The 26,535-nt window shown below is 43.7% G+C and overlaps 1 protein-coding gene across 1 annotated transcript in view; it reads left to right on the plus strand.

The window, feature by feature from the left end:
• Positions 1–26,535, plus strand: part of ATG2B (autophagy related 2B) — a 1,039,004-nt gene that overhangs the window by 96,474 nt on the left and 915,995 nt on the right. Inside the window, exon 5 of the mRNA XM_085626438.1 lies at positions 4,853–5,009. Within this exon, the coding sequence (XP_085482564.1) occupies positions 4,853–5,009 (157 nt within the window). The remainder of the gene's footprint in view (positions 1–4,852; positions 5,010–26,535) is intronic.

Below are 26,535 nucleotides of genomic sequence, written 5' to 3' on the forward strand. Positions count from 1 at the left end.
AACACATAAATAAATGCCATTATCATTTACAATGCCAATAGCTAGTGTTGCATTATTATTAGCAATGCCAACTGCTCACACTTTTATAAAGCGAGACCTATTGCATTGCAAATGCTTGTTTCATGTTGCTTTCAGTGGTGCATATCAGCCGCATGCATGGTAGACATTGATCGTTAACTACAGTACCCTTGTGGTTGGCTATCACGTCGGTTGGCTTCTGAAATGTTTTTGTTGCGATGTTGGCAGCGGTGTAGTGAAATTGTTTGTGGTACTGTTTGTTGTGAGTGCACTGAATACGGATAATGTGCGGTGAGGCTTGTGATTGGAGTTTGTGGGCTTTGGACTGGCATAGTAAGTCTGTAAACATGATTGACGGCATCGTGCTGCTATAGTACTGTAAATGCTTTCTTAATTGTTTAGTGTGCCTTATTATTCAACTTTCTATGGCTGGCAGCATCTGGTAATGGAATGATATGATCCCCCCCTCCCCCCCGCTCGATCACGTTTCAGATTTTGTAGTTTAAAGTAGATTTTTATTCATTGGATTTTTGATATTTATTCCTGAATAAAATCCAACTCTTGCCATACTAGCCGCAGAGCAAAGTACACAAGAGAAAGGTCTAAATAGTAATTATGGGCGTAGTCCGGGAGGTGGTGAGTTGGACCAGGCCCAAGTGTCTAGAAGCCCAGCCCAGCCCAGTCTTGCGGCTTATGAACTTGAAATCCTGCCAAGGCGATAATTATGACGAGAAATGAGAATGACTTTGAGATAACAGTTTAGGTGCCAATAAGTGCAGATACAGAGATGGGAAGCTGTTAAGAGAAAGCTGACAGCAGAACTCATAGCTTCCCATTTTTTCTTTGCTTTGGGCTTTCCACTATTGCAAAAACAGTACCAGCCTTCCTAACATAAATTGCAGGTCTACCTCCTGTAGGACACCACAAAAGGTAGGCAGGACATCTAAAAGGCGGTCATAGTGAGTGATCTGATAACCTAGTAGTGTGACCACTTTAGAAAGAAATCCGTCCTTACTTTGACAGATTTTATCATTTAGTCATTAAAATAGAAAATAAAAAATACCCCTTGGATGGAATGCTATGTTATGTGGGAAGTCACCTATGCTCGCACTGTCATTAGCCCACTTTAGTGCCCAGGGTTCAGTGAATGGAATGGGAAACCTGGTGATGTAAATAAACATTTCTGTATTAATAAAGTTACTTTCTTACCTCTCAGATGGTCAAGAGTGTAAAGTACCAACTCAGCAATTTTAAAGGATTTCGTCCTGTGCTCCACCCTTATCAGCGTATACATCTTGGAAAATTGCTCATGCTCTTGAGACATGACTACTTTACTACTGGGTAGAGTTAGACCATAGTCATAAAACCTGAGACTGGGAAGATCTAGAGACTGCAAAAAAAGTGTTAAAACTGTATGTAAATCTAAAGGAAGAAGGACAAATTGCCCTTGTACTTAAGTCAGTTTACAAACTTCTTTCCAGGGAGAGCTAATAATTCCATTCAAGGTTCTCTTCACTCTCCATAGCTTTCTAGATAAATGCGTCTAAAAGGCTGCATAAACTGGTTCCTTTGTAGACCCCAGTTTGAAATCTCCACTCCAGCCAATCATATCTTACCTGACAAACTATGTTAAAAAATGAAAATGTATTGTGACAGAATTTATTTAAAAAATGTTATTTATTGGTTTTTTTTAAACATGCAAAAGCCGCATTTATACATTAAGCTATGACATATTTTGCTATTCATCGAAGGGCTAATTTATCAAGGCATCCTCATCGTTCACATCCAAGGACAAGACCATTTCTTGCTCACTAACCACCTTGGTATCAAAAACTTCCAGTCATTACACAGGGCATTGATCCGTCTCGATATCAGAACGCTGTGCTGCCGACTACACCGTCTTCAACTTCAACACAAACGGCTGAACGAGCAACCACCACAGGCGTGATTCCGCATGACTAAGCAGACGTGCGATTCCATGCATTGTTATGAATAAATCTGTCGCATATAGACAAATGACACGACTTCTCACTCGGGCGTCAGGCTCGTGATTGTTGTAGTTACTGTCACATCTTCACGCTTTTGGTTTAACCAAGCTGCAGGGATGAAGTTTTAAATCCGATTAGGAAAGTGACATGAATTTAAAGCTCTCAGCCAGCTGGAGCTACATGGCTGTTCCTAATATAGAATCATTGTTATTAAGGACGTGGCATTTGCACGCTTTTCAGGCGCATATATTTTTAAATCAAAATGCTGCATAGCCACTTCATTGAGATACCAGCAGCACAGTCAGATTGTTTACGGGTTACCACAGTTGGTCTGATTTGTGCGTTTTTACCAAATCGGGATTCCAAAATATGAAATATTTAACGCAATCCGCAGGTAACGCACACACTTTAATTTGCGAGGTAAAGCCTGCTGGAATTTGCGCGCTGAAAATACGCAACTATCAGGATATGTTCAGAGTTCAGAACGGGGGTAAAATATGCCGTATCACCAAGTAGTAACCCCGTTCTGTGATGCAGGACGCTGACTGATGCTGTAATACTGCACCTGGCAAAAACAAGATCCCCTGTGGCCTCCGGTTCCGAAGCGGTTTACAGCATTAGACTACCTGGAAACGCTACGAGCCGCGTATAATTATTCAAAGTGTGTTTGACTTCGGCAATATATCACCTAGTTAGAACACTCCCAACGATTTGCTAACTCGTTCCTTATAAACGAACGATGAATATTAGGCTCTGAAAAGTGAAATCTAATGTGTAGCGATTCCTTAAGAGGTTCGATTTAATTGCCACCCTGAACGTTTCGTTGCTGGTTTTCGTTTTGATGAGGTCATATTAAGAATAAACGACTTAATTTTCTTGCGGAGAGCACTGTTGAACGTGAATACATCAAACCAGAGGTTCTTATTTGGTCTTTTATTAGGTCTGGCTTACCTGTGTAATTATACCTTGACATATTGTTACCATTCTTAAACAAGCTTTCGCCACGCGGCCGCGGCCACGAAAGTGAAAGCGATTGCGATCGCGTGCGTGCTGCCGAGGAAAGACACATGGCGCTGCGCGCGTGCACGTTCACGTGCACTGAAGCTTTAGGCCACGGCAGCACTTTGAAAATCCCAACAATAAAATGTCTCTCCGAGCCAGCGCAAGCGCTGGGGCTCAGCGAGACCTAACAACTCGCACAGAGAGAGGCCCAGAGAGTGTGTGCATCTGACCTTGTTCGCCCCGAAGTACTCATCCGTGCTGGTCTCTGGCTGAAATGCTCCTTCCTGCGTTCTTATTGTGCCTCTTCTTTATTGTTTTCACCTCGGAATCCGAGCCACGTTTAATTGACGTTCTTGAAAGAGTGCTTCATAACGAGCGTCTCAAAGACCCTTGTGGGGTCATAGTCCTTTCTGTCAGTGAAGCTGGGGCTTTAGGTGCGCTGTTCTCTTATTATTGCTGCTCAATTCCTCGAGTACAGACTGACTGTCAGGCACCAGTTTCTGTCTTTGGAGCCGTGATACCCTCTTTGTTTAATACTTCTTAAATCCCAGAAGCAGCCGTCATCCGTTCCAGTCTTCAGTTTTATGTGGACACTGAAGCCCTTTGACCAGGCTACTTCACAGGACTTCCAGTGGCACTATGGCCACAACCAATTTATGTTTTACTTTTCTTTGTCTCTTCACTCTTTTCCTTCCTGTGTTATCTAATGTCTTTAACAGTTAGTACCCGTCTAACATACTTTTTGTATTTTTCCATCAGTGGCTCATGTCATCTTTTGTGTTTCTGTCCGCAGCATCAAAGTGGCTACAAGCACCAGTAGCTTCAATGTTGACGAAACAGGTTTTGTACTCCTCCTCAACAGCTACTGTCCTTTGATTTTTAGTCAAAGATCTTACAGGCCTCAGACCTCGTGATTTCTCTTAATACAACAAAGCACCTACATTACACTATGGAGAACCTTAACATTATGCCAAGCAGAACATTCTTTTTTTTTAACTGTATTTTTCAGTTTTATAAAACAAAAGACAGCAGTACGGGTGATACTATTCACATCACATGGCAGTTCTTAATGAAGAGCACAAACAGTCAGCCAAGGAACACTCTGACCAAGCAGAACATTATTACTTTCTGAGTTTGACCCAACTGAAATATTCTGGGAACGTCTTTTGTTGTACAAGTAAACATGGTGTAGTGGTTGCTATTTTCACAAGTAAGCGCTGTGTAGTAGTTACTCAGTGTTTTCTTTGGCTATAGGAGACCGTTTATGAGCACTACTTTTTCTTATACATCAGTGAACCTTCTGTGGTCTAGAAGTTAATACATTTTGGTGTATAATTTACACTGTCCAGCATTGCTCATGCAGGGAGGTAGGGATTATTCTAGACCGCAACATTGTTAATAACTTTTGGACTTGATATGTATGAAAGTGGATTCTTCTGAAGAATTCTTCCTGACACTGCTTAGTTGTCATAAGCAGGCCATTGTATGCACAGTTGACAGATGCTAATTGATCACGTTTTCTACTAAATTGGCTAGTTGTATACTCGGGCAGCTGAAGGAGAGTTGTACCACGCTACTGAAGGCTATACCCACACTGACCAAGAATTAAACAAACATGAACACGTTCCAAACCTATTTTTGTAAATATTGTTTTAATCTGAACAATTCTCGGATTGATTGAAAGCACCCTGCTCAACTTAAATGGGCCTGTAAGAAAGAGACTGTCTTAGAGGTTTACTTTGGTAGTGAAGGTTAGCAATGCCTTTTTTAGTCTAATTCTTTTTGTTTCTTTTAAGTGATGTGTATCATTTGGACCTACTTAACTGAATACATTTATTTTGCAGAACCATGTACTGTGATGAGGCTGCAGGTGAATGCTCTGGGATTAATGTACACCAGCCTACAGCATTTGCTCACAAGGTGCTGGAAGTCTCTGGAGTTTCTCTCTTCTGGGATGAATTTCCTGTCAAATCTTCTCCGGTGTGCTCAACTGCACATGTGGTAGGCCATTATTGATATTAGCTGACATACTTGGTAACCGGTATTGTGAATTGTAATATTGTTCGGGGATGTGCAGCAGTGAGTAAGTTAACTCTGTTGAAGCCTGTAAAAATTACCATATGGAAGAGGCAAGAGTACCTGCAGTCAAACCTGGCTAAGAATATTCTATTCTCTGACACCAGTTATTCCAGCAGAAATGTAATAAAGCTATCATTCCTGGGGACCTACCTCGTTGTTGTCCATGGAAACATCCATAGAATCTTCACTGGCAACAATAATGCTCTTTGCACCGACACCATAAATGATTGAACAAATTAATTAGACTGTAGGCAGCGCCTTCTTAATTTGTCCTCTTGTTTAAGGGGACTATTTCTGAGCAGAAGGGGAAGAGTACTCTAGTTATCTACAGTCACAGTGTTGTAATTGTCTAAGAAATTCGGTCAGATTCTGGGTTGGATGGTGATTGGTATAAATCAGCACATAAAACAACTTGGCATTAACGGCCCAGTTACTTACACCTGACAAAATCTGCTACCTCATTGAGACACAAGCTGAGAACTTAAGTTCTAAGAAACAAGGCACCTTAGGTTAGAGAGCTTATGGTAACTGGGACCTGGTAATATAAGGCAGTAAATCACAAATGTTAAGGGAGTAAATACGAAGTGAAATTCCATTACAGGAAGACCATAGAACCATTAATAAGTGCGCCAGTAGCTCCACTCTTGAAGAAGTAGACTGAAACAGCAACTCAAAACATTAACAATAAACTTGAACCACCAGACGACCTAAATGAGGCCAGTCTAAATTAACAGACTTAAGAAATAGCATTGCTGCTCTTTTAGTTTGAGGGGAAACCCATGACAGAATCCTGTTCGCAACTAGGCACCATGGATAACGCACATGCACTAAATTACTAAAATAGTGCAATAGTTTAGCCATTCATTATGTAGTCAAATAAGACTGGAAGGTTAGGCAGAAGGTGAAAAGACCCAAACCACGACTGCGGTAAACCACAAACAAAAACCTCAAACCTGCATCACATCCATACATGTTTGGCAGGAAAAGTCACAAGTCCCAATCCTCCTTCCAGTACATAACAGTATGAAATATCTTCACAATTCTGACCACACTTTGCACTTGATTGGGTAATAACTGTTCAGCTCAAACCCCCTCTCCTCCTATAGAAGACCCTGTGTAGGAAAGTTCATAAATAGAGACCCACCCACAGCCAAGATGGATCAGATGCCAAAGGATTAGCAAACATTATTAACCTCATACCATAACAATTGTACTTTGTCTGACACCTTCTTTACCTTCCAACATGTTGAATATTTTCAACTGAGTCGTAATAGGACTACTTATGCATATACCTTCCGAACAGTCCTTATCTTGCCTCTATTCCCTGCACTGGTGCATCTTATGTGCACTTTAGTTACGTTTCCACCTGCATGGGCATATGTTGGCTTCTTGGTGCTATGTTTTTTATTGCACTTAAGGATTGTCCAACTGCTGCGTGATGATCTTGTTTACTGTTCTGTATTTTGTCTAGTTCTGTAGTGGTCTAGCCTATGCTACATACCTCCGCTTGCACTCTTGCCAAATTTTCCTTCTGGCCTTTTTATTGTTGTGATTTTCACCTAACCTCATGCTTCTGTTAATGACCTTGAAGCAAAGCAAAGCAATATAGGAAGGCTTCTGTGGTGGTGATCATTCAAACGGTGCTTCGCAACCTGCGAGAAGCATTGGGCAGTGTGCACAGTGGTGAGACTGCAGAGTGCTGCATCAGATGAAAGATGTCAAACTTGGGTTTCTTCCTTGCTTGCTTAGTCAAGACGGAGTGTTAAAAGAGATGGGCGTGGTGAAGGCTTTAAGAACTGCCCTTTGCAAGCTGTTGGTGGGTCCCATGATTTCTGCCTGAGTTCCCAATCCAAGATTAAGTAAGACCTTTCCTGTGATGTCAGTTCTTGTTTCAATCTTCTTACAAAATGATGAATGCATCACAGCAAAATCACTCCCTTTTTTCTGGAGTGTTCATCACCCTCATGATGCTATTTTTGGCCATGATTTTCCCTCCTTGGAGGCTAAATTTACTTTGAGGTTTCTCCTGCATATCTTTGCTTGGCTGTTCCATCTTCCTTGTCAGAAAGAGTTTGGCGGCTTGCTTATCTGCTTCTTCATAATCTTCATCGCAGACGAGAGCTACAAGACTGTCAAGGAGGTTTTTGCCCATTGTGTTTTTTTCCACTTTATTGGGACCTTCTTAAGGAGGCACTTGACACCTTTGACATGTTTTGATAAGTACAGGGTTGCAGCGTACCTTCTTGGAGTAGTTGCCTTTTCTTTAGACAATCAAGAATTACGTTTGTAAGACCTTCAGCACGTCCAGCCCTTGACACTCTTTCAGATAGTATGTTACTATATGTATTTCAAGTCATTGTAGAAATGCCTCTCCTCCAGTTATTCCAACATACTCTGGGATTAATATTTTTGGTCTAAAAATTCAACGTTTTTAAGCTTCTGCTTCTCGAGATGGTGGCCCTTAATATTCCTTCTTGTCATGGGAATATCCCAATTGAAGGACTGGATAAAATGTGAATCAGAAAAGCAGGTATCAATCGCCTGTCTTCACACCAAGTGTTGTTTGCCTTTCTGACATGTACTGGAACTTCATAAAGACCTTGGGAGACATTGCCCCACCCCATTTGAGGCTGCCCAAAAACTATTATGGTATTGATACTCTTGTATTGCCCCACTAGGCCATTCTTATTTTCGTATTGGTGGAGGAGAGTCATTCCCTCTGTTTAATTAGTCTTTTTCAAAACTATGCCCTGCTCCTGCCTTTCTTGATGTTACTGTTACGGCAGTAGACACTAAGGCATCTGTCCTAGGACCAGACACCTGGGGAAGTCCTTCCTTCTCTACTGTGGAGTTTTTTTTTTTGATTTCAAAGAATTTTATTATTTTAAAAGCGCAAATATGAAGCATAAGATACAAGCCAAAGTGATACAATTGATATCGGACAATAAGGTAATAGATACATTAATGTAGAATTAATAAATAGGAGAACAAATCATTGTCATACATTAATTTACAGACATCAGATAAATAAATTACTTAAGAAGGGAAGACCCAAAATGATAACTGGCAAAAATATATATCAAAAGTATCACCCACAGATGGCAAATTAGGGAAAAGGGGAAAGAGAAGAAAGGAAAAAAGAAAAGACGGAAAGAGTAGGAAAGAGAGGAGGAAAGAAAAAGAGAGACAGAGAGAAGAAAAGGAAGAGGAGAGGATTTCCAGAGGAATCACCCAACACACAAGACAACACTAACCAGACAAATCAAAGGGATATTGCTCCACCAACCCTTCAGATGCCAACTCCATGTACGAGTCTAAGGCTTTCCAAACACCAGAGGAAATGGAAGGAGAAAGATGAGCATGGTCCACTGACGTATGAGCACTTCGTAGAAAGGAAACCCAAGCCCACCAAGTATGGTAAGAGACGGACGAAAAAGATTTCCACTCCATGAGAATTACTTTGACTGCAATAGTTAACAAGAGGTCCAACAACTGTAACTCCATGGGATCTAAGGGCAAAGGGACTGGGGCCGCCAACGGACCCAAAAGAATTAATGGAAAAGACAGATGGAATTTGATGTTAAAGATGAGCATGAGGTGTTTGTGAACTAAATCCCAGAAGGGTTGGAGAAGGGAACAATCAAGGAACATATGTTGAAAATCGCCTGGTAGAAGCCCACAGCTCCAGCACAAATTGTCTTCTTTGAGATTGAGTGAATATAGGCGAATGGGAGTCCAATGAAGAAGATTAATAGAGAAAAATTTAGACTGTGTTAGAGAGGGGGCAATTTTGTTACGAAGAGAAAATTTACCAATATCTTGCCAGGTATCAGAAGAGATATGAGCAGTAACACTATGATCAAAATGATGTACCCATTTTTGCTGTGTGACAGTTTGAGAAGGGAGTGTAGAGGACGATAAAAATTTGTAAATCCGAGACGCAACATGACCAGTCCTGATCCAAAGCTGAAAAAGCGTAATCAAAGGGGAAGAAGGGTGAAGGTGGACTTTAGCAAGTGCAACCTTAATCTTAAGAAAAGTATAAAAATCCAAATTAGATAGAGAGAATTGTTGAGCAAGGGATGAGAAAGGGGAAGGATCATTGTTGGAATCATAAAGATGTTTAACAAGTGAGACACCTTTCCCAGCCCAATAAGACATCAACTCAGGGTCAATATTAATTTTGATTTTAGAATTGCGCCAAATAGACGACCATCTAGTTTTATGTAATGGAATCGCTACTCTCTTATCCACCTTACGAACTGCAGCAATAGTGTCTAAAATAATAGAGCGAGAGAATGGAATAGAAAGGGTGTTTGTGGTTAAAAAAGATGCAGTCGGCAGTGGGGAGGCCAATTCCTGTTCTATTGTCAACCATGCTGGAACATGAATAGCTGGAGAAGAAAACCAAAGGGCACCCTGGGACGCCAGAAAAGCAGTTTGATACTTCCCCCAATCAGGAAAATTACAGCCTCCCATATCATAAGATTTCCGTAAAAATTTATAAGCAATCCTAGCCCTTCTATCATTCCATAAAAATTTAGAAGTAAGCAAATCAAGTTCATGAAAGAAGGAATCAGAAAGCCTTACTGGAAGCATAGAGGAAACAAAATTAATAATAGGAGTAATCATCATTTTAAGAGTCTGGATACGGCCCCACCAAGAAATATGTTTCGGAGACCAATTTTCTAAAAGACGTCTCACCTTAAGAATAGTTTGGGCTTCGTTATAAGTAGCCGTAGCATATAGGGTGGAACAAAAATAGATACCCAGATATTTTAGCTGTTTAGATTGCCATTTAAAGCCAGCCGAGCCCATATGAGAGGAGAAGCAGTAAGCATTTAAAGGAAACATCTCTGTCTTATCTTTGTTCAGAGTGTAACCTGAAACTTTTGAAAAAAGAGCAATCGTATCCGAAATAGCAGGGATGGCCAGTTCAATATCATCAGAAAAAATGAGAACATCATCTGCATATGCAGCTGTTTTTATCTGATGAGACCCAAAAGAGAATCCCTTAATATCTGGATGCGAGTCAATCATTCTAAGGAGAGGATCAATGGACAACAAAAATAAGAGAGGGGTCAAAGGACACCCTTGTCTAGTGCCCTGACAAAGGTTAAAAAAAGAAGACGTAGCACCATTCACCCGTATATTAGCCCTAGGTCGGGAATAAAGAGACATAACCATACGAATAAAGGAATCACCAAGATTATGTGCACATAGAACAGCTCTTAAAAAAGGCCAAGATACCTTATCAAAGGCCTTTTCAGCGTCAAGGGCCAAGGCAGCCGCCGGAAGATTAGATCGCTTAGCGGCACCAAGAATATGACAAAAAGTACGAATATTATCCCGTGCAAGTCGTCCTTTTACGAAACCTGTTTGGGAGGGATGAACCAATTGAGGAATAAAGGATTCTAAGCGTTTAGCTAAAATTTTAGCAAAGATCTTGGCTTCCATGTTAAGAAGGGAAATGGGTCGGAAATTTTTGGGATCTGCGTGATCCTTCCCTTCTTTGGGGATAACTACAATAGTAGCATCAGCCGCGGAACCAGACACAGAACCATCCTTAATAAAAGCATCAAAAACGGATTGGAGTTTCGGGACAAGCACGGGAATAAAGGTTTTATAAAACGCAATAGGATAACCATCAGGACCAGGAGCTTTACCAGACCGAGTAGCTTTAATCGCGGAAATGATTTCATCAGAAGTAATCGGGCAATTTAATGATTGATTATCTTCCTCCGAAACGACTTTCAAAGGAACCGACTTCAAGAACTCCTGACATTGTTCAAAAGAAGCTTGGGCCGATGGGGTATATAAATTATTATAGAAATCACGGAAAACCTCAAGGATTTCTGCAGTTTGAAATTTTTTCATACCAGACTGGTCATTAATAGAAGAAATTTGGAAGGTATTACAAGAAGATTCCTGGAACTTTAAAGTGGCTGCAAGAATCTTGCCCGCACGATTTTTTAACAGCAGTCTCTTAGATTTCTGAGCCTGCAGGGCAATATGAGCTCTCTTAGTGACTATAGTATTGTATGAATACTTTAAGTTCTTAATAGACTGGAGGCAGGTCTTGTCCTGAGAGTGTCGAAAAAGGGATTCCTGACGTTTGATCTCATCTGCTAAGTCTGTGAGTTCCTTCTTAATGGCTGCATTTCTCCCTGACATACACTTGATGACCTGACCACGGAAAGTACACTTAAAAGAGTCCCAGAGAACAACAGGGGAACTGACTGACCCAACATTCTCAGTAAAAAAAGTCTCAATGTCATTGGAAAACTCTCGCACCAAGGACTCATCATGTAAAATTTCTGTGTTGAGTCTCCACGAACGAGCTCGTGCCCTAGGGACAAAGGACGTAAGAGTAAATGTCACTGCGGCGTGATCAGAAACTAAAATAGGGTGAATAAGCGGGGAGGAAGAAAATTGAACCAGAGAAGAGTGAACCAAAAGATAATCAATGCGTGAAAACGACGAATGAGGGGAAGAAAAAAAGGAAAAGTCACTACCAGTGGGATTATGAAGACGCCAAACATCCTGAAGATGGGTAAGAGAGCACATATTAGTCATTTGTTTGTGAGCTTTGGGGGACGAAAGTTAAAGGCAGAATTCCTATCCAAGATAAGGTCCATTGGCAAGTTAAAATCACCACCTACAATAAGATTGCCAGAGTGAGGGGTATCTTCGAGCTTTTTGGTGATCGCATTCCAAAAGGACGGGTCATCCTTGTTGGGGGCATAAATATTCATGACAAATAAGACCGCATTACCATTGGACACCTTAGATAGTAACCAACGTCCCTCTGTATCCTGTTCAGAGGAAACGATAGATAACCCAGAATGTTTAGAAACTAAGGTAATTACCCCATTCCTTTTACCACAAGCATCCGAACAAGCAACATCAAAGACCCACTCTTTCTTCAAGAATAACGCCTCCTTGGCAGAGAGCTTTGTCTCCTGAAAAAGGACGAGATCCGAAGAAAGAGATTTACAGTAGTCCAAAATCTTTGACCTTTTGACTGGATGATTTAACCCTTTAACATTAAGGGAGAGTATATTTAGTCCAGACATAGAACCATTATCAGGAAAAAGAGATATTCCCTATGTGACAAATGGAGCGCGACAACCAGGAGAGCTAACCAGCAGACATCAACAGCCAACACAAAACAGGGTGAGACCAAAGAGGAAATCCGAAAAGAAAAAAGGAAAGAGGAGGAAAAAGAAAGCAAAAGAAAACAGAAAAAGAAAGAGAGAAGGGCCAATCCGGCAGGTCTGAAAAAGACCAAATTCATACAAGGGGGGACATGGGAAAATGAGCGAGGGGCCAACAGGAGAAATACCAACAACAGCATAAAAAGCCCCAGAACAGTGCATAGCTGATTATACATTTTAAAAGAAAAACTATCTAAAAACTAAGAGCTGGAATCAATTATAACTTTAGAAAATAAAGCGAAATGAGAGACTATAAAGGCAACATGTTTGACCAAATTAATATATATATAACAATTAAAATGAATCATAGAGAGCGGTAAGAGCAGGAGAGAGAGAAAAAGGAAGCACGTACAGGCAATAAGAGCTGATGGAAAGTGAACTAAAAGATAACATTACTATTAGGTAGAACCAGCCCAAAACGGAGTCCATCAAGAGAAAGAGGACCATAATGCAAAGAAAAGAAGAAATACAATCTAAAGCATACTATATGATACAATATGGAACAATAAGTGAAACATACTAAAAAACGGTATATAACATCCTATCAATATAGCAGTCCGTGAATCCCTATGGCAGCTAAATAAGAGATCTAATACTACATATAAATATGTAAAATCTATATACAAACTTATAGACAACTGGCCATGAGTAAATAAAGCCATATACACCCAAACTGGCAAAAAAGTATACTTGCCTAAGTAAGTGGGCATGTAGGTAAGAGAGGCATAGATCTATCAATTACAAAGCATCTATAAAAAACTAACCTACGCGAAAAAGACAATTAATAACACAATGTACTGAAATCACTCAATGAAAAAATCAATAAAGAAGGTATAACTAACAACTATATGAATGACCCATATTAACTCTAAATATAGTCATAAATAAATACCTAGTAAACAGATATAATTAAAACACCTAGACAAACCATACAGCAACACGCTGATAACGCAAATAAAAAGACAATGACCAACTCCATAAAATACGAGATAACAAAAAACAACCATGAAGCAAAAAGACCGACCACAAAAGGATAGGTTAACCAAATTTCACCACAAAAGTCGACGCACATACCAAAGACAAACAACGGGAAAGGAAAAGGACCATGACCTAATACGTCGAGAAACAAACTGGGGAGGCAAGGATTAACAGGACGACACGCGATTAGGAGTGTAGGCAAGCCAACATGAGATGCTACGACAAAAAATTAAAGGGTTTATACAATAAAACTAACAACACTAAAGACCAAGACACCATAACGATAATAGGGGAGCACCAAGAGACGACAGAAATACGTCAAAACCAATGGACAAAAAGACCACCGCGCAGATCTAAAAGCAGCTAGACTAATAGATCTGACAAAGACAAAAAAACAATGGATTATGTATAGCCGCATCAGGTGCCAGAAGAACCAGGAACATGTGAAGCCCCCGTTTGAAGATCCATCTGCAACTCCATTTGATTATCCAAAAACGAGGCCAAATCCGCAGGTTCGTCGAAAATTCTGACACGACCTTTGAAAGTAATGCGGAATTTTGAGGGACCAGCAAAGGAGAAGGGGATATTCATCTCAGACAAACGCCTCCGAAGATTAAGGAAGCCCTTTCGCCTTATCACCGTGTCCCTGGCAAAGTCTTGAGAAATTGAGATACGATGGCCATTCCAAGAGACAGCTCTAACCTTCCGCATATGAGCCAAGATCTGCTCTGTATGTTGATGACGCAGCGGTTTAAAAATTATCGCTCTTGGTTGCGTAGCAGACTTGGGGCGAAAGGAGGGGACACGGTGTGCCCGTTCCAGTTCAAAATCTTTATGGAAAGAAATTTGTAGTGTAGATGGAATCCATTGATAAAGAAACTCAATCATGGAAGATGCCTCTTTCTCAACATCCTCTGGAAGACCAAAAATTCGCAGATTAGATCTACGATTACGATCCTCTTGTTCAGTGAGGTCTTTCCTCAATGCTGCCATGGAACGCTCTATCTGCGTGAGAGATCTAGAGTGCTTTTGCATGGTATCCTCTGCGCCACTAATCCGTGCTTCTGTACCTGAAACACGAAGGGAAAGGGCCTTGAAATCATTCCTGATGGCTAACACCTCCACCTGCAATAAATCTGTATTAGTCTTAGTAGACTGCGCAATTTCATAGACCTCATTAAGGCGCGTCAGGATGGACTCAAGAGTCGAATTAGTGTCTTTAGGAGCAGGCTCAGGTGTTGGGGAAACCTGTTTGGACCTCTTAAGAGATGCTTTAGATTCCTTAACGTCCTTAGCATTCGGTGAAGGGGCCATATTCTCAGCCATAGGGCAAACCACCTCAATAGGAACAAAATACACCTCCTCAGATATAGTGATAGCAAGAAATGCCAGGGGCTGTAAAACACTCAATGTGCAAGATGAAAAATGGACAGGAAGAAATAATGTACTTGCATCAAAAAACGCCGAACAGAGAATATGGCAGGCGATCCCAGTCAAAAAAAAAACCACCTCACAAAAAATATCGTGTGCTGCAGGCGCAAGTAGGCACTCACCGACTACGAAAATAACCAAAATCAAGCCCAGAGCAAAGAAGCCTCACATAAGGAAGTGGCAGTGCGTCTGACGAATAATATGGTAGCAAAAACCTCAACAAGTTCACACAAGGGGCAGCACTGCAATAGGCGGCAGGAAAAAACAAAATAAACTCAAGAAAGGTGAAAAAAACGTCACCAGCTCCTGTATGCCTCCACTCCTGACAGGATAATCCAGTAGCGTCGTCGTGTAGAAGCGAGAGTAAAACTCCCTCACAGAAGAAACAAAATGGCGGCCGCTCGTGAAAACATGAAGCGCCACCTTAGAATGCCAATAAGTGAACTCTGGCCACTTTCCACCTCTAGAAAACTCCCTCATAGCATACACGGCAGTTTCCCATGCAATATTCCATCTTCGGCGCTGAGCGGGACATTCCTCAGCGTCAGCAATGTCTCCGTCAGCCCTCGCTCTTCACGGAGCTCAAGCGCGAACCGCCATCTCGCCGCGGCGCGCAAGCCACGCCCCTCTCTACTGTGGAGTTTTTGTAAAGTGGCTGCTGGCAGCAGATTATTTGTCTCCTTATGCACCCATTCCATTCAGCTATTCCTGCTGCTGGAGTCGCAAACCACTCACCATGTCTATATGCTGGCTGTGATAGACGTATCCAGAGGAGATATGGAGGAAGACTATTGTAAGTGTGGGAATACACTGTTGTGGAATTCATTGCCATTCTGGTCGCTAGCACAGATTTTGTCATAGATTTCCACTTCATCTAGCTTTTAAAACCCAACATGATATGTAATACAAAGCAATCAGTATAAAAATAAGAAGTGTCCTACATCACATCTATTTCTAGGTGGTACTAAAATTACAACCAAATCCAGTAGTACCTTAGTAGTAAATTCACAAGGAATGCATTCATATTGGCATTACATGCTGGCTCTAATTCTACCAGTATCTTTGTTAGGAGAACTCTGTCTGATGTTATTACTATTGTTGATATCTCGGGTACTACAAATTATACTGCTGATATTACTGGGTTGAAGTACTCTTACTACTCAAACTGCCATTATGACTACTTCCAGTGCAACTGGTACCCTAGTATTGTTTTGTCTACTAGTACTGTACAACTGCAAGTATGAACACTGCTGCAAGTAATGCTCAAACTACTACAAACAGTAATCCTATTAGTGCTATAGCCCCTTACTAATATGTCTAGTATTTCTGGGCCCATTTTTCTACTTTCAGTTCTGTTACTGCTGGAGGGCTCAGTCTACATTTAAATGGGTGCAGGAATAGGACCTGTTATTTATTTGTTATGGTTTTCTTTATATGCAAAGGTGTTTTGTGAAGCTACAGACATTATCTTACAGAATGTATAATGGTAAATCTATTGTAAGGGCAGGCTACCTGCAATCTACATTTCAAAAGAAGTAATTTGTGTTTGTCATTAATGTATATATAACTAGTGGTGAAGTCCATCTTTTGTGCAAATATTTAAAGGAAATTAGAAACAGTGGTGGCAGCCTCTTCATGAAGGCAAACACTGCACATTTGAGGTGATTAAGCAGCTCCACTGCCTCAAAATTCCATTAGCATCTACCTCAGTTTGTGGTTGCACCTTCTGTCAAAAGATCTTTGAGTAATGGCCTCATCTCTTTTAATCTTTCCTGGCAGGGTAACTTTGTCAAATTTCACACTTTTGTGCGTTCACTTATGTCTATAAGCTGTAGAGATTTTTAATTTCTGACTGATAATGTTTTCAACAGTTACTGGCTGCGCTGCATAAATATATTACACAATTATAAAGGTTGAATATTGAGACCAAATTATTGTAATGTTGTTCACAAAATTACAGCATTAGTGATCTCCGTAGAACAAAGCACAATTATCTAAACTCTGATGTAAGTGTCCCTTGTCTGCGTCAGCCCAGAATCGCATACAAAATTCTTACACTGCCTCTGTCGCGTGGGGGACTGGGAGCCCCAGACTTCAAACTATACGTCCTCAGTGCCCAAGCCAGCTTTCTTCACTTCTGGTTGCACCCAACACCTTTTCAACCTCACGTGGCGGTGGAAGCCAATCTCGCAACCCCGTGGCCGCTCTTTACTGCTCTCTTTGCTCCCGCAAACCCCCTGCGTGGTGAAATAGACACTGTGGAGACCCTGCGCTGGGCTTGGGATGGGCTCCGGAGGTACTCTGGCTCTAGCATACTCTCCGCCAATGCCATGCCCCTCGCTCATAACCCAGCATTCCCCTCCTCTACAAACTGCCGGTATGGTCAAACGTGCGGCTGGCCTGGGGATAGCCATGGTGTCGGACCTCTACCCTGGAAACACCTTCTTCTCTCTTCCTGCCGAGTTCGGCCCCATGGACACGCTGCTGTATTACTAAATTAGAGCTTTATGCAGGGAGATTCACCTCACATTTCCTCAGCCCCCCGCAATGGCTGCCCTTGCCTTGTATACACATCCAAATCCCCCGGCAAGTCGGTCACCAGGCTTTATGGGCAAACGCTAGTGTCGTCTCAGACCACCGCTGACCCCGCCCGCGCTGCCTGGAATGAGGACCTGAGCGTCGACCTCTCCCAGGAGGTCTGGCTGTACTGTTGTAATCAGACCAAACATTTGTCCCCTAATTACTGCCTGCGCCTCATACATTTTAAATATCTGCACAGGTTATACCGCGCACAAAACGGGCCTAATTTCTAACGACCAATGTCTGCCATGCTCCGCTCCCGCTACCGACTTTTCCCACCTAGCCTGGTTATGCCCAAATGTTTCTGCCTACTGGCGCGATGTGTGCGCCGTCATCTCCGATATCACCTCCATTGCTGTCTCGTCAGACCCACTGCTGTGCCTCTTAGGCTTTGTTAAACACTGCCCAGATGCCTGCTGCAAGCTAATCGCCATGCTGCTCGTTCTCGCGCGGCGCAGGGTCTCCATGCACTGGGGATGGAGGCCTGCGCCCAAGGTTAAGGCTTGGCTCGACGACGCTGTGTGCTGTCAGACACCTATGTCCGAATTATGGGTCCTAGTGCCGGCAACCAGCAGACCGATTGACATCTGGGGTCCCCTCATTTCTTATCTAGAACGCCAGGGCGCCTCACCCTTTGTGTACTCTCCCATGTCCTCTGCTGGCGCTCCGCTGGGGGCTGATGTGGGGACTGGCTCCTGATACACAGCGCCTCCATCAACATGCTCCAACGCTAACTTACAAGCGTCCCCACTCACACAGGGCCTCCATCAACATGCTCCAGCGATAACTTACAAGCGTCCCCACTCACATCTGATCTCCCCTAGGCGCCTCCCTGTCCTACCCGCTTTGTTCCATACAGCTTGGTTCCACGTAATGTATTGAACTGCTCATGCATGATTGTTTCTACAGTATAATGTCAGATGTGGTTTTCTTAACTGACTGCGGACCTTCCGCACAGTGTAATGTACCATGTTGTGTGATCTCCTTAATAAAGGTTTTTCAAAATAAAAAAATTAAAAAACTGATGTAAGTGCGCATTTGATGTTCATTGTCATGCAACATGTGAGTCCTGAAGTGGCTCAGCTGACACGTTTGAAGGACTGGATGCAATAAAGATATGTATCTTTTCCTTCTTGATTGTCCAAGGAAATGGCAACACCTCCCACTAACCACAGTGTCTCCTTGACAATCTGATAATGATTGATTATAGATGGAGGTTTATGTTGCAGTACACAATTCAGGCTCCAAACTCCACATGACATCAAGAAGAGAGAAGGGCCAGGCCAAAGAATTCACAAGAAGACTCCAAATGGAATCCAGCTGCAAGACGTCGTGACGCATCTTCCTCTCGTGATTGCCTCCTTTATATATGATTCAGATAAGAAATGATGTCAAAGAAAAGCCTCATGCTTTATCTTGGATTGAGAGCCTCTAATAGAGTTCACTAGATAATCCACTGTCTTGCAGAAGGTAGTTCATAGATCTGAACATGCCTTTTCCTGCAGAATCAAGGCATCAATTAAACAGATGCAAACTAATACAGATTGAGAAACACCCCTCAGGTGACCACAATCACTGAACCATCACCATCATCAAGGCATTGAGCAGCACACCATCTGAGTGTGTAGCAAGCACACAGACATCCTCTGACTGCTTCCAGTGTCCTGTAAGTCCTGGGCAAAGATGTGGCAATGTATTTTGCCCGATAATAGCTGGTTGGTCTATTGCTATTTCAAGACTTAGTGGTGTCACAGTTAGATGGATTAAGAGTTGGTGTGTGATGTTAGGAGGTTCAAGCGGTTTGGTTCGAAAGAGTTTCTGGATGAATTTTGCAGGAATCTGTTGTCATAGTTATTGGTTGCGATATACAAAGAATCTGTTAGGACTATTTCTTGCTATCTCCTCCAAAAAGGACCCGTGAAGACTGTTTATGGTCCAGAATTGAGATGACATTGAAGACCTATTGGATGTAGAAAAGATTATTGCAGTCAAGGCATACAATGCTTTTTATGCAAGACACCTGGAACAGCAAGCCAGGGTCCACAGGGAAATTGTTCAGCTACACCGAAGTTTCTTTTCACATCTTTTAAACAAGTCTCCTAATAAGTTTGAGCCGTGGGTGATGTATTTTTTTCCTCTTGCCTAGTGCTCTTTGGGTTTGGAGGATGTTGTTTTCAATGATGGTTTTTGGTATGCATAGTTGGTGTGGTCAGTGTCGTCATCTTCAAGGAGACTGTTAATGTTCATGACTTTGCCCTGGAGGTTGTCCATGAGGAGAAGGTCTTTGATAAACATATGTTTATTTCTATTTTTCTGGTCAACCTCAATGTGTTAGTGTGGCATGGCGCTTGGAAAAAAGAACTGCAGCGTGCTTAGCCGGTTCCAAGGTATTGCACCTTCCATTGAATTGACCGAGAGGAGGTCATGATGAGGTCGAGTATGTTATGTTTGATGTTGAACGTTCAGTGAGGTGCTGCTTTAGTGTTCACATAGTTGAAGAATTTGTAGAAGTATTTCTTTGTTGCCTTTGTACTTGAGTCATTGGGGAAGTTGAAGTCTCCACTGTTTGTTGGTTAGGTTATGGAATGGGGGCAGCTCTGAATGAGGGCCAAAGTTTCTTGCTGAACATTTTGTTAGGCCAGAGCGAGCTGTGTCTTTATACCAGATTGAAGAATGCTGGGTTGTTTAGATTGAAAAGAGGCAGATGAGTCTCTTACAAGAATTTGAGTATCTGGTCTATGCGTTGGATTTTCTAGCCTGATTGATTTTGGATATTTAAGATGTGTGTGGAAGTGGGTGCCCACTATGACTGTTTCATGAAGAGTATGTGTAGGTTATATTGTATGGTGATATATCTGATGTATGGATATTTGTAGATGGGGATTGATGCATTGAGAGCCGAAGGAAGTTTCATGATATCACCCTTCTGGAAGGTTTATGATAGAGATGTATTAGGATAATTGGAATTAACATTTACTCTGTGTCTTAAGTGAACTGGGTTCCCTTGTAAACGTAATAAAAATGCATTCTGAAAAAAAGAGGCCACAAGTAAAATAGATTTTGAATTTCTGATGGATACAGCTGCCTGTGAATTCCTCACCTTATGAATATCCCTTGCGCCAGCATTCCACGAAAGTTTTTCCTAGCTCTCCATGCCGACGAGGACGTCGGCTCCGCTCGCGACTCCGCATGACGTCACCGGAGCCATAAGAGAGCCTCGTTGGCGTGATGACGCCAGTTCCCTTTTTTCCGTGCCGTTGACGCAGAACGGTTTTCTAGCACTCTCCATATTTTGTGGAGTTACTTTGTTGTTCCTTCTGCTTTAACTGTTGCTAGAAGTGATGTCGTCTTCGAGGAAGTCTGGTTTTAAGCCCTGTAGGGAATGTGGGGGTCACATGTCCATCACTGACCCCCATGAAGATTGTTTATGGTGCTTGTCGTCGTATCACGACGTGGAGGACTGTTCCTGTTGCAGGAAAATTAATCCTAAAGCAATTAAAGAGCGGGAAGCCAAGTTGCTTCTGGCCGAGGCGAAGAGAGAAGGTAGAGGGCTTAAGCGTGAAAAGTCGAAGTCGTCGACTTCACTTACATCGAAGTCGAGAAAGCTCAAGAAAAAAAGAAGACATGGCCCCGCTCGACGAAGGGTAAGGCTTCGATGTCGCCTTCGCCTGCCCCTTGACGTCGCCGTAAGGACTTTGTATCTCCTTCGCCCTCTCCTTCTCCTCGTGCGACTCTGAAGAAGTTTCCTTCGCCTAGAGGCACTCCGGCGCAGTCTCTGGCGCCGAGGGATCCACTGGCTTAAGACGCCGAGCCGGTTCAGAATGTTCCATCTTCTCCTTTGCCTGAGATTGAACCGGTGGATTCAGCTGTGGATCTGATCAATCCGACGTCGGACACTCCCCGTTTGGATACTGGCTCGAATCCATATCCTCAATTCCCGGCTCCAGGGGCGGATCCGTTGCAATTTTTAAATGCTATGTACGGAGTTTTTACAAAGGCGGCTTTCCCATCCGGAGCACGTTCTGGTCATGTGGGTCCGCTGGCATTCAACTTGGGCGTGCCCCAGCACTATGCCCAGGCACCCTTCATGCCGATGGCGCCGTCATGGGAATTTCTGGCGCCGAGTGTCTCGACGCCGTTGATAGAATCCTCGGCACCGTCTGGTGAGCCCTCCTCTCGGCCTTGTGTCGATCTCGTGCTGCCTTCGGAGACTCCTTCGACGCCGGCTCCGGAGCAGTCGGTGCCGCGTACGACGCCACTGACGCTGCGTCCTCGGATTCGTTCTCGTAGAGAGGCTCAGAGGCTTTTAGAAGAGGAGCAGTATCGTAGAGAGGAAGTAGAGGAGGGCGAGTTGGAAGAGTCCCTGGATGAATTCGAGGGAATTCAGGAGGCGAGTGGTTTAGATACCTCTTCAGAGTGGGAACTCTCTTCTACAAGGGCTTCACCTCCTCAAGAGGTAGCTCCCTACCATTTGGTGATAAGGAAAGCTGTGGAGCTTTTGGATTTGGAGTTACCTACTGCCGAATATAAACCAAATTTGTTGACCGAGGTTTTGCATTCACCTTCCTCCATAGTTGATCCTCTGTTACCCTTTAATGAAGCCTTGTTGGATCCTATCCTCGAGGTTTGGCGTAAACCACTCTCTTCGCCTGCCGTGTCTAAGGCTGTGGCTAGAAGGTATAGGACTGCACCAGGGGATCTAGATTTTCTCTCTTCTCATCCATCTCCAGAAAGTTTGGTGGTACAGAGACCCTGCTCCAAGCAATCTTCAGGTGCTTTTCCACAGGCCCCAGCTGACAGGGATTCAAAGAAAATGGAACAGTCAGCTAAAAAGGTTTTCTCTTCTAGCATGGCACTGAAATCGACCAATGCCACTTGTCTGTTGGGGCGTTACATACATGCTTTGATGGACTCGGCAAAACAATTGGCCCCCAAGTTACCTGATGAAGAGAGGGGAAAATTTATGGAGGTTCTGTCAGACACTCAGGCTGTGGCTAGACAGATTATTCAATCAGGCCTGGATACGGCTGACTCAGTAGCCAGAGTTATGGGCTCCTCCATAGCTACAAGAAAGCAGGCTTGGCTTTGTTCTTCTGGATTTTCCCCTGATGTCCAGGCCACTCTTGTTGATTTGCCCTTCGACGGGTCGAAGCTCTTTGGGGAAAAAGCAGATTCGGCCTTACAAAGGTTTAAGGATAGCAGAGCCACGGCAAAATCCTTGGGATTGCAGACCCGTCGAGAGGTTTTGGCTACAAGAAATATTGAGGCTTTGGAAGGTCTTCCTTTCGCGACTTCCGTCAACCTCAGCAGCAGCAAAATCTACTCTATAAATCTCATAGAGGAAGAGCCAAGGTCGCCAACGTGGTTCTGCCCGCAATCTCACCTCTTCCTCTTCTGCCTCCCCCGCTCCCTCTGGTACCACAGGAAAGCAGCCCTAGATCCCCCATCCTGGATCATGTGGGTCCTGTAGGGGGTCGGCTGTCTCACTTTCAGGAAGGTTGGAAATCGGTCACGACAGACCTTTGGGTTTTAAACCTTGTGGAGAATGGGTACGCCCTTCCCTTTCGGGAATTTCCTCATCCTTACACTCCTTACCAAGGTTTTTGTTCAGAGGACCATTTGCTTCTTCTGCAGAAGGAGGTTCTTGCATTACTGCAAAAAGGTGTGATAGAGATGGTTCCAGAGCGGGAAAGGGGTCAGGGATGCTACTCCCGGTATTTCCTGATCCCAAAAAAGGACGCCATGTTACGTCCGATCCTGGACCTCAGGGTCTTGAACTTTTACCTGAAGCAGGAGAAATTCAAGATGCTGAGCCTTGCTCAGGTTCTTCTGCCGCTGCAGCAAGAGGATGGGATGGTGTCGATCGACTTACAAGATGCGTATTTTCACATCCCCATTCTGAAGTCGCACAGAAAATATCTCCATTTTGCGATTGGGTCGCAGAACTACCAGTTTGCGGTCCTCCCGTTTGGTCTTACTACTGCACCTCGCGTCTTCACAAAGGTGATAGCAGTGGTGGCAGCTTATCTCAGAAGGTCGGGGATTCCGTTTTTCCCTATCTGGATGACTGGCTGCTCAAAGCGGAGTCGTCAGAGATGGTGCTTCATCATCTGCGTGTAACATCTCAACTGTTGTTCAACTTGGGTTTTTCAATCAATGTGCCCAAATCTCACCTGGTGCCTTCTCAGCGCAACCTGTTCATAGGGGCGGTACTGGACACTACTGTGTGTCGAGCATTTCCTCCTCCACAAAGAATTCTTGACATTCAGGAGATGATCCCTGTATTCCACAATGGAGCGGTAGTTCCAGTTCTGAAGGTCCTTCGCCTGTTCGGTCTGTTCACCTCCTGCATTCTGTTGGTCAACCATGCACGCTGGCCCATGAGGGCGCTCCAGTGGTGTCTCCGCAGGCAGTGGTATCAGCACACCGGAGATCTCAGGGTGTCAGTAAGGATCTCCAGAGAAGCTGTGGCGGATCTGTCTTGGTGGATCGTGGAGGGCAGTCTTTCTCAGGGAAAGCCCTTTCATCTTCCTCCATCGGTGGCCACAGTGATAACGGATGCCTCTACCCTAGGGTGGGGTGCTCATCTGGGGATCAAGGGTCTTTGGTCTCCAGAGGAAAGATTGTCTCATATCAATCTTCTGAAATTGCGGGCGATACATTTGGCACTCAAGGCCTTCCTCCCTTCCCTTCGCGGTCAGTCGGTTCAAGTCCTGACAGACAACACTACCGCGATGTGGTATGTCAACAAGCAGGGAGGAGTAAGGTCGTACCGTCTCTGCAGAGAGGCGTTGCGACTTTGGTCCTGGGCTCAGGACCATCGGATTTGTTTGATGGCAAATCATCTGGCCGGGGTGCTAAATGTGCGTGCGGACAGTCTCAGTCGGCAGTTCGCCGCTGACCACGTGTGGAGGCTTCATCCGGAGGTAGTTTGACACGTCTTCTGAACGCGGGGGACTCCTCGGGTGGACCTGTTTGCCACTTTCGAGAACGGGCATTGCCCGTCATTCTGCAGTCTCCAGTTTCCGATGAAGGGGGCTTTGGGGGACGCGTTTCAGTTGAGTTGGAGCTCTCAACTCCTCTACGCATTTCCTCCCATACCCTTGATTCCTCGAGTTCTGAGGAAGATTCGCCAAGACCGGGCCCAAGTCATATTGATTGCCCCGGATTGGCCAAGAAGGGTGTGGTACACAGATCTACTTCACCTCTCATTGCACCCTCCGCTCCGTCTCCCTCTCGGGGTAGACCTCCTCTCGCAGTCGCAGGGGCAGGTTCTTCACCCCCACCTCCAGAGCCTGCACCTTCATGCCTGGAGATTGAATGGGGCAACCTGAGTTCCTTCTCTCTCCCTCCTGGCGTGGTGGATGTTATTTTATCGGCCAGGCGACACTCCATCAAGTCCATTTACACCCACAGATGGTCAAGATTCGTAAAATGGTGTGGAGAGCGATCCATTGACCCTTTAAAGGCCCACTTGTCGAATTTTCTTCAGTTTGCTCTTTTCTTGGCTCAGCAGGGTTGTGCTGTGGCCACGGTTAAGGGCTATTTGTCGGCCTTATCGGCTTTTCTGTGTCTGTCTGATCAGCCGTCTTTATTTAAGTCTCCTATCGTTTTGAGATTTATCAAAGGCCTTACCAATAGGTTTCCGCCTACTTCCTTTGGTATGCCCCAATGGGATCTTAATCTTGTTTTGACTTTTTTGATGGGTTCCCCTTTTGAACCCCTTCATAGCTGTCCTTTGAGGCTTTTGTCTTTTAAAACAGTCTGTCTGGTAGCCATTACCTCAACATGCTGAATGGATGGTTCTCAGGACCAGGGCTGCTTTTCTGCCTAAGGTAGGTACTCCTTTTCATCTGGGGCAGTCCATAACTCTCCCTGTGTTTTATCCTCCCCCTCACCCTTCCAAGGAGGAGGAGAGACTTCACCGCCTGGACCCTAAAAGAGCCGTGACCTTTTATTTGAACAGGGCAAAGGACTTACGTTTGGACGATCAGCTCTTTGTGGGCTACGTTGGACGCTCAAAAGGCAAAGCTGTGCAGAAGCGCACTCTGTCCAGGTGGATCATCTTGTGCATCAAGATCTGCTATGCCCTTGCTGGTAAGGAACCACCTGAGGGTATTAGAGCTCATTCTATTAGGGCTAAGTCTTCCACCTCTGCTTTAGCCAGAGGTGTTCCTGTGTTGGACATTTGTAAGGCAGCGACCTGGGCCTCCCTCCACACTTTCGCAAAGCATTATTGCTTGGATTCCGAAATGAGGAGGGAGGGCCATTTTGCGCGCTCTGTCTTGCAGTACTTTTTGGTATAAGAAAGGTGGACACCCCCTCCGGGAGTGGGACTGCTGTGAGAAACTATTCATAAGGTGAGGTGTATCCATCAGAAGAACAAGTTACTTACCTTCGGTAACGCTTTTTCTGGTGGATACAGTATCTGCCTGTGGATTCCTCACTGACCCACCCTCCTCCCAGTTGTCCACCTTTGTATACCTTAAAGGATGCCTTATTTGGCTTGTTGTTTTACATTGTATCTTCCTTCTATCTGGTACATTTATAGGAAATGCTGATGTTCTTTAGCTTTCCTTTTTGATTTTGTACTGTGTATATTGGTTCAAATGTTGTGTACGGTGTATCCTTTGAATCTGTTGTCGGCCCACCTGTTCGCCTCGGAGGCACGGAAAAAATGGGTGGAACTGACGTCATCACGCCGACGAGGCTCTCTTATGGCTCTGGTGACGTCATGCGTAGTCGCGAGTGGAGCCAACGTCCTCGTCGGTGTGGAGAGCTAGGAAAAAATTCAGCGAAATGCTGGCGCAGGGGATATTCATAAGGTGAGGAATCCACAGGCAGATACTGTATCCACTAGAAAAAGCATTACCGAAGGTAAGTAACTTGTTCATTTAGACATTAATTTAAAGATGAATAGCAAAGCACTCTTTAACAAATGTATATCAACTGACTGAAAAGGAAATTATGTTTAAAAAAAAGACTCTGATGGTGGCAAAAACCGTAATGTAAGGGATGTTTTGCAATTGCATGGCAGGAAATTATGTGTTCAGTATGCAATGAATACCACAAGCATGAAACTTTGGACATTATTTTTGGATTTTGTAAATTAAGTGAGTGTCAGGAGAGGATTTCATTTTAGATTGCTACGTATGGATTTTTCATCTATTAAAGGTAAGATGTGATCAGTATCACTAATTGTTCTGAGAAGGAAGGCCATTCCAGGAAAGATTCTTACAAGT

Source organism: Triturus cristatus, chromosome 9 (genome assembly GCF_964204655.1).
Source record: "Triturus cristatus chromosome 9, aTriCri1.1, whole genome shotgun sequence".
Taxonomy (NCBI): domain Eukaryota; kingdom Metazoa; phylum Chordata; class Amphibia; order Caudata; family Salamandridae; genus Triturus; species Triturus cristatus.